This window comes from Echeneis naucrates, chromosome 8 (genome assembly GCF_900963305.1).
Source record: "Echeneis naucrates chromosome 8, fEcheNa1.1, whole genome shotgun sequence".
Classification (NCBI taxonomy): Eukaryota; Metazoa; Chordata; class Actinopteri; order Carangiformes; family Echeneidae; genus Echeneis; species Echeneis naucrates.
The window spans coordinates 17,707,990-17,717,197 of NC_042518.1; the positions used below are offsets into that span (position 1 = coordinate 17,707,990).

The following is a 9,208-nucleotide window of genomic DNA, read 5'->3' on the forward strand; positions in this document are numbered from 1 at the left end:
TCCTGCTAGAAGCCACCCTGATTGCACCTGAGTTAATCTGTATGTTGTAACATTATACTGTAATCTTAAGTGCATCAAATCCACTTTGGAAAAATGTCTTTAGTCTCCTTTCCGGTAGACTGTCATAATGAGTGGAATATTGGACCCCAAAATGCAAACAAAAGAACAGAAGGTTTGGGATGCAGAGTCTTGTGAGTGGCTTAGCTGTCCAGGTGAGTGCGGCTGCAGCAGTACAGGGTAGGGTTAGTCACTGAGGGATCCAGGTCCAAGGGGAGACTGTTCGAAAGGCTGGAGGAGCAGTGGGAGCCGGAGGGTGGGTTGCTGGGCTGAATGGGGCAGAGAGGAGTCCAGGATTCTGAGTCACAACATGAGTACAGGAACTGGGGACTGAATTGCAAAGAGAGGCACAAAGCAGGAATGAGATGTGAACACGACAGTCACCTGGATCCAAGGTGTGGTACCGCGTGGGTGAGCAGACAATCTGGCGATGGGTGGTGAGCTGAACCAGGCTTTTATCCAGAGAGGACAGAGGGCGGCTTGCTTGCAGATGACTGGCAGGTGTCAGGTGAGTGGTGACTCCAGCGTCGACAGACAGACACACAAACAAGACAGGAAGACAACAAAAGGGGAGGGAAAACAATGGAAACACAAGGCTCCTGACACAGACATTGTGCAGAACCAAAATGTGCATTGTGCATTGAAATATGCAAGCAAATCAATTTGCTTATTGTCTCTTTCATTGTGTTTTTTAGCTGCCACCATTAACACACATCCCTAAGACACCATGGGAGGCGTGGTGGTGGACACGGGTGCAAACGGAGTGAAGGCCCCAGATGGAGGGTGGGGTTGGGCGGTACTTGCTGGCTGTTTTATTATCACCGGCTTCTCGTATGCTTTCCCAAAGGCGGTCAGTGTCTTTTTCAAAGAGCTGATCCTGGAATTCGGGGTGGGATACAGTGACACTGCCTGGATCTCCTCCATATTGCTGGCCATGCTCTACGGCACAGGTATGCTGGTGCAATGCAGACAACAACATGCGGACGTAGGGCAGGGTAGTATAACACAGTATAACACAGTCCTATAATAAAATTCTCCTTTGTTGAGCTAGTGCCCAATTTATGTTGGCATTATCTTGGTGTTGCAACCTAAAACGGGGGCAACAGCAGGGCCGACTGTCCAAAGGTAACAACAGCTACCTATCAGCTCACTAATGAGCCTGAACTAATGAACCTGGTTTGTGTAGTCTGTAAAAAAACAAAACATGATGGCTTTGAGTCACTATTGGTTGCCTGGCAACTGCTCCAAAAGCTTAGTTTAGCACAGTATACTGCAATATTACTGTTGCAAGTGCAAGTATGGATCTCAGTGGATTTAACTTTGGGTCTTAACAGTGAAGCCAGTGCTTCATAGAGTCCTAAACTGTAATTCTTCTTAATGACCATTACGGGACGACGCCACTGATTGAAAAAAAGAAGTCAGATTGCATTGAAGTCTATTAGAAAATGTCCCTACTTCTGACTTGATTTATTAGCTCAGTAAACATTTTCTTAATGAGTTAATGGTCTCAGTCTCTAGTTTCAAGACGTCAATATAACATGATGATCATTTTTTAAATGATGGTCTCTTTTAGAGGTAAAGCAACCATAAAGCAGTGGATGGATTACGGGAGGGGGGCACTGTGTGACTGCCAATCTCATATAGAGCAGGTCATTCCATAAGTAAATTGATTGTATTGATTATTATACCGTTGTTGATATTTTTAAGAATATTTTTAAATACATGTTTTTTCCCCCTCTTTGTTTTCTCATATATATATATCTAATATTTTCTTTCTGATTTCATAAAACTCTATTTGTCTAAAAACCTGAAAGTTAGTGAATGGGACAAGTTTTGAAACAAAATTTCTTAATACAGAAATTCTCAAAAAATGTCAGTACATTTTATTCTTAAAGACTGAACGGGGAATAACCAAATATGCTTGTTTGGCAAAAGAAAGATTAGAAGAAAACCCCAAAAATAGTTTATTGACCTACTGTGTCTGTCACTAACATGCAGGTACCAGACTACCTTCACACACACCTGACTCAGCTTAGTACACTTTATCCAGGTCCTCTGTGCAGTATACTGGTCAACTGCTTCGGTTGTCGTCCAGTGATGATGGTGGGGGGCCTCTTCACCTCTCTTGGAATGATACTGGCCTCTTTCTCCACCAGCATAATCCACATCTACCTGTCTGTTGGAGTTATTACAGGTCAGTTGAAAGTAGAGTACATGCAATAATCTCATAATGATTATTTATTCAGCTGGAATCATGACCACTTTCACAATATTTGACAAAATAATTGCAACCTATTTCACATTGTTTATTGTATTTTACATTCGTATTCTGTGATATATTTATATTGACGCTTCGGGTCATTTTTCTGCATTTTCTTCTGGGCTTCAGCAGGTGGAGCCAAACTAATCAAATCACAATCCTCCCTCCATCTTATTTCACCTAAGGGAAAGTTTAAATGGATTTAGTTCTCACTTTTACAAACGTACAAAGAGTTACATGCACTTCTTGAGCAATTCAACATTACCCTTGTCAATCCCCAGCACATTTTCCAGTAGTGTTGTGGAGTTTCAAGCTGCTTTTGGGGTGTCTCTGAGATGTCCATAGCAGAACATTATGTTTCAGACAAATTTATGGCAGGATTTTCATTTGGTAAATTCATGAACAGAGATGTTAATCCGCTCCCGGTGTCTCTGGAATTTGATCCTGGGGACAGCAGCCATACAACTAAACCATGGCCATTTTAAGACAGTTTGCGTTGTGCTAGAATGTTGAAGGACAGATAAATAAATTACCTCTTTTAAGATGATGCTGTGACCTATCAGTTTTGAGTTGAACAGTAAGTCCTCTAGGATTTTAACATCAGAATATGTTTCTCATGAATAGCAAACTCTAAACATTGAAAGTTTTATTTCTTTTAAATCAGCATTTAGCCTTATTCCATACCAGTCCAGTCTATTTCATTAACTGGACTTCAGTTTTGATCACATCTGATGCCATTTGGTGAGGGGCTTTATTCTTTTTTCCAGACACGTGAATGTTTGAATGATGTTTTCAATGTGGACAAGAACAATACAATGATTTGTGTGTTAGTAAGCACAGATTTTATTTGTTGTAGTTTTTGTCTAGTTTCCATCATTAATCTTTCCTTTTGATGTCAAGCTAAAAGACACTTTGCAATGTTAAGATTATCAGATGATTATATTGCATTACTTTACCTCTTCAAATCTTTAATCTGTATCTTAATGATTTATCTCAGCTGTTTTCTTTCACTTCTTATCTAATTTCCACTGTCTTTAAAAATACAAATCAAAACACATTACACACAGAAAATCCTTCAGAGGCGGACCAGGGTGTCCCACCCCCCCCTCCCAAAAAAAATAAAAAAAATCTGATAAATCAAACAGTGATGTTGGAAGGTGGAAGATGGTAAAATTGTATTAAAATTGCTTTCCTTTGGCACAGGTCTGGGGTTAGCCCTGAACTTCCAGCCATCTCTGATTATGCTTAACTGCTACTTCAACAAGAGGCGCCCCCTGGCCAATGGGCTGTCAGCAGCAGGAAGCCCTGTGGCTCTGTGCTGCCTCTCCCCACTGGGCCAAGTGCTCCAGTATCAGTATGGGTGGAGGGGGGGCTTTCTCATCCTGGGCGGCATTCTTCTAAACTGCTGCGTGTGTGGTGCCCTAATGAAGCCTCTGGTGGCCCCCAAGACCTACCTACCCAATGGTATGGAAGAGAACAAAAAGGAGGCGCCAGAGAAAATGAAGAAGAAGCCTAAAGGCAAACTACTGGACTTCTCTGTCTTCAAAGACTGTGGTTTTGTTATCTACACTGTGGCAGCATCCATCATGGTGCTTGGGCTGTTTGTGCCACCAGTGTTTGTTGTGAGCTATGCTAAGGAGCTAGGGAATGAGGATACAAAATCAGCTCTGCTGTTGTCTATCCTGGGTTTCATTGACATATTTGCACGGCCCACTTGTGGGGTCATTGCTGGACTGAACTGGGTGCGGCCTCGCTGCGTCTACTTGTTCAGTTTTGCTTTGATCTTCAATGGAGTCACTGACCTGGTTGGCTCTCAGGTAAGGGAATTCTTTCTCCTTATGAATTGAAAATGTTTTGCCCAGTGGTAAAGAGTTTGGTCTAAACCTGCTCTATATGTAAACTGCCTTGAAGTAGCACTGTTATGATTTGGCGCTATATAAATAGATTTGACTTGGATTTATTGATATATTTTTTTTTATTAAAACCAAATTGTGCCAAGTTTGCTTTTGCTTGACTATGTCATTTCCCCCAGGCCAAGGACTACACATCACTGGTGGTCTACTGCGTCTTCTTTGGCATCTCCTATGGCATGGTAGGCGCCCTGCAGTTTGAGGTTCTCATGGCAATAGTTGGTACTGAGAAGTTCTCCAGTGCCATTGGTCTGGTCCTGCTCATGGAGGCTTTTGCGGTGCTAGTGGGGCCACCTGGTGCAGGTCAGTAAGCACCAAGACAGCACAGACTGGACTAAAGTGCCTGGTGTATTTGAAAGGGTTTTATTGTCAGTGGTATAAGTGTTGATTTCTTGTTGTTTGTGTAGTAACAGCACAGACACAACTAAAGAAGGACTAAATCAACCGTTATATTCTCAGTTCCACTCAGTACCTTCAACAGCTATAACGGCAAATAACAGACCTTCCTGAGCCACATGCATGTGTGGGACCAGTTTTTTGACAAGAACTAGATCAAAATGCTGAAGGGATCAGGTTTGTCATTCAACTCTTTCAGTCACAGTCTCAGCACAGAAATAACTTTGTTACTTTGCAGCATGCCAGCTTTTGTGCGTTGGTGTTTTTTCATATTGTGTCTACCTTTGACAGGCTCATTTGAGAAATCATACATATTTCATCAGCTATATGGCAATTAAGAAATATGACTACTCTGTGACCTGGACATTTTCTTCAGCTTTAGCATATATTGCAGTATGCTGAATGATAATGACCTTCATAATAGAATTTAAATATACACAGGTGGCCCTATTTTATCCATGTGTCTTATCTTCTGGATACTTTCCAGAAGTAATAGGCAATTACATTTCCTGTAGCTGAATTTAATTCTCATACTGAGACCATCTGTCTCTCTATCCAGTGACAGACTGACAACTACATCCATGCAACCAGGATATGGCCAAGATTTTCTCTTCCTTATTACTCAGAAAATGAATAGACTCAGGCATAGTCTCACTGTTATGACTGGCTGAATTTCTAACCCTAACCCTAACCCAGCAACATTATTATAACCAAATTATGTTTTCATAAGAGAATTATGATGTTGTGTTGATGAACTGATGATACATTTTGTTCCAGTAGAATGTCTGATCCTGCAGAATAACATTTCATGTGCAATGTCTGCTGCCTTTTCTAAGTTGTTGGCTAGCTATTAGCAGCACTTTTATGTTATTGAAAGTGCTGAGGTCTAGTTTAATGCAGAAAAACATTCAGTCCAGAAGTCTGAGAATAATCCAGTCAGCATCTGTTTCCCTCACAACCTTCCCTCCTGTAAATCAGTTCTCTATGAAAAGAATCTGTAGGCAGCGACACTGTTGACACACGTGCATGCATCTCACATTTAATTCTCTCTCATCCCTAACTAAGGCCAGCTGCTCGACGCCACCAAGAACTACATGTGTGTCTTCATGCTGGCAGGGAGCGAGGTGGTCCTCTCTGCTTTGGTTCTGGCCACTTGTAACTTCTTTTTCATTACAAGCAAGTCTCCAGTTCCAGCAGACAAGTTGGAGAGTGTAACAGTAACTGATGATGATGCTTCCAAGACAGAAGCGTCCAGCAAGCCTGCAAAGGTTAATGATGAAGAGGAGAAAGGACCAAGAGAGGAGCAAGAGGAGGAGACTGTAAAGGAGGCAAAGGGAGAGTTAAGGGAGGAAGAAAATGAGACAGAGATTGAGCCAGAGAATGAAACAGTGGACTCTCAGGAAGTGGAAACATTGATGGAAGGGCCAAAGCAAAACGGTGACATGGTCCTGAGTCCTGAAACCTGATGGGAGGATGCTGGATAGGATGAGACTGCAGGAAAAACACACAGCTCTCTCATGAATCTGGCATCAGGATGATGTGTGAAGTGTGTTATAGTGTTCCCATGAGTCCCCTATTGGTTAGTTGTGTCATCATACAATGTGTGTTCACGTGCAGGTGTTAGTTGTTTGCTGGGAGGTGGTATCACTGCCATAGGGAACATTAAGTATGTGTTACCAATAGATGTTTTAAAACATGGGTTTTAACACGAGACAATAGGAGTTCAGCTACAGCACTGATTTATGTGCGCACTTTTTATCACTAGTTTTACTTTGATGTAGCCACCAGCAAATAAATCTTGGCAATATTGCGTACTGGTGTCAGCAAGTCACATTGGAATTAGCTTAGCGTGTTATTATAAAAGTATTATGTATTATCCCAGGCAAACTTCCTCAGTGTAAACAACAAAGCTGCAGTGATACAGTGAGATCTCTAGGATTACAACACAGGAAGACTGGGAAAGCTTTGAACTAGTTTCTGCTTTGTATCTCAAAACAAATGTTCACAAAAGGATGGGTTTTTCAGTGTCTTTGTGTAATGTCACTGCCATATTTTTTCTGTGCAAATCTTTTCTACACAAGCATCTTCTTGAATGCATATTATTTCCTCACATCTACTGGAATTTCTCACATAGATTTATTTTACGAGCAGATTTCTAACAGCAGATTTGGAAGTTACAAGCACTAAATCTCCTAGGCTTTAATTAGAGCACATTTTGCCAAAAGGGTCCACAAACTGCCTGCTTTACCAGAAAAGCTAGATTACGGCATGTAGCCCTTTCAGAGAAAATCACTTTTTGGGGTGAACTGTGGGAGGTACTTCACGGGGGGTTATATGCACAGTGATGTTTTCATGTTCATCAAGTGTGTGAGGAGATGAAATGTCCCTTATCCGGGACTGAGAGGCCTTGTGTTTCCAAGCAGTAACAGTGTGACCCTGTTACTCATTCCAAAGTATTTTTCGAAACTTCTCTTAACAGTAATGATACTGGCAACATATTCATGATGTGTTAATGCACATATCCCATATTACATCTGTATTAATGACAGATATGGTCAGACTTTGAAGTAAAAGGTTTCTTACATGAGCTGCCAAACCCTCAGAGATCTGAGGAGCCTCACAAGAGGGACAAGATGCCCTTCGAGTATTTGCTTTTGCAGATTATATTTTATTCAGCCTGTTCATGTACTGTATGTGCAATACTTACTATCACAATAAAAGGTTATACACTATAGTGAACTGTGGTGATGTTTGATGTCGTGTAGAGAGACTCCCTTTTGCATTAGAAGTGAGGTGTAGATCTGGACAGTGTATACTTCAATGTAAAAAAGAAAAAAAACCTGAGATAAGCATGGAGAAATCACAGATACTTTGTGTGTAGTTAGCCTCATTCATCTTCTACTGCTTATCCGTTTCCGGCTCACGGGGTGCTGGAGTGAATCCCAGCTCACTCTGTGTGAGGATGGGGTCACCCTGGACAGGTCACCAGTCCATCACAGGGCCAACACACAGAAAGACAGAAAGCGCTCACACTCACACCTACAGACAATTTAGCGTCACCATGTTGTTTTTGGACAGTGTGATGAAACCGGAGTACCTGGAGGAAACCCACGCAGGCACGGAGAGAACATGCAAACTGCAAACCCAGGATCTTCTTAGTGTGGGGAGACAGCGCTAACCTATGCCACTGTTCTGCTTAGTTTGCCTCATTTTTATTCCAAATTAAGCAGTAAAAAAGAGGCCAAGTTTCTATGCAGGGTTCTAATTATAATAGTACAGAATAATAAAAATCTGCCCTTCTGGGTGTAAATATTTGGAGGTCCCAGAACATTAAAACACTTATTCCCATCACTTCCTACCACTTACTTTTTCTACTGCTTATCTGTTTCTGGTTTATGGGGGTGCTGAAGCCAATCACAGAAGATTTACACGCTGGTGGGGTATACGCTGAATGGCTGCCAGTCCATCGCAGGGCACACACACAAACACAGAGACGAACAACCAGTCACACAGACGATAATACCTTCAGGCAATTTAGAATCAACTTAGATATGCATGTGTTTGGATTGTGGGAGAAAACCCTCCCATGCCTGAAACCCACTCAGGCATGGAGAGAACATGCCAACTCCACGCAGAACCGACCCAGGACTGGGAATTGGACCCACAAACTTCTTGCTGTGAGGTAACACAACTAGGCACTATGCTGCTATGCCGCCCCATCTGCTATTACCTTTAGATGAACGAAACAGCCTTAGCTATTCAGTCAAGTCATTAAAGTAGACAAATACAAGTACTTATTAATTTATTTACATAATTTTAAAATACACAAATACAGTGGTATAACAAGTGAGGAGCATAAGTCAAAAGGTGGGAGTGGAGAGACAAAATTTGCCATGAATCCACAGTGAAAAGGTGCATTGTGGGACATGGGATATCATCTCCACTGCACAGTTAAAAAGCAAATTGCACAAGTGGTGACAAAAACCAGAAAAACTGAGATAAGCAGACTTAAGGGAAAAAAAAAAAAACAAAACAAAAAAAAAACAAAACAAAACTAATATCCCATGTAAAGTGTAATAGCCATCAGTGAACGAATATGTTCATCCATTTTTTTTCTGGTTGGCTTTTCGAGCCCACAGGTGAAGTTTATTTTTAAAAAGCTGCCTCAGCAGAAACTCTAATGGAGTGAAGCATTCCATAGTCCATATACTGTTGTCCCTGTCCCAAATCTAACAGCTGCTCACATGGACGTAGTGGACAGAGTAGGCACATCCTATACACAACAATAGACCAAACATGTAGAAATTAGCACTACAACCCCGTGTACCCTTGAACTACAGATAATGGCCTACAACACTTTGGAACCAGTTTACCAGCTACTTTAAAACCTGCAGGATTCACTGGTCACATCGTCGGTGTTGTTGTTCGACTGTTCCAAGTCACCCAGAAGACCCATGTTGGGCTGGTTCTAGTACCATTGGGACTCGGCTGTGACCTTGCCAAAACAAAAAACAAAAACAAAAACCCAACAACAAAAGAGCCTCATTTCACCTTTCCCCCCATTCAACCTGACGTTCAAGTGAAC

At 41.7% G+C, this 9,208-nt stretch overlaps 1 protein-coding gene across 1 annotated transcript; it reads left to right on the top strand.

Annotated features, from left to right (window-relative positions):
- The first annotated feature begins 784 nt into the window (after nucleotides 1-784).
- slc16a3a (solute carrier family 16 member 3a) lies at nucleotides 785-6,089 on the top strand. Its single transcript, XM_029507669.1, has 5 exons — nucleotides 785-1,007; nucleotides 2,108-2,251; nucleotides 3,521-4,134; nucleotides 4,350-4,530; nucleotides 5,689-6,089. The coding sequence occupies exons 1-5, from the start codon at nucleotides 785-787 to the stop codon at nucleotides 6,087-6,089; spliced, it is 1,563 nt and encodes a 520-aa protein (XP_029363529.1).
- Nucleotides 6,090-9,208: the final 3,119 nt, after the last annotated feature.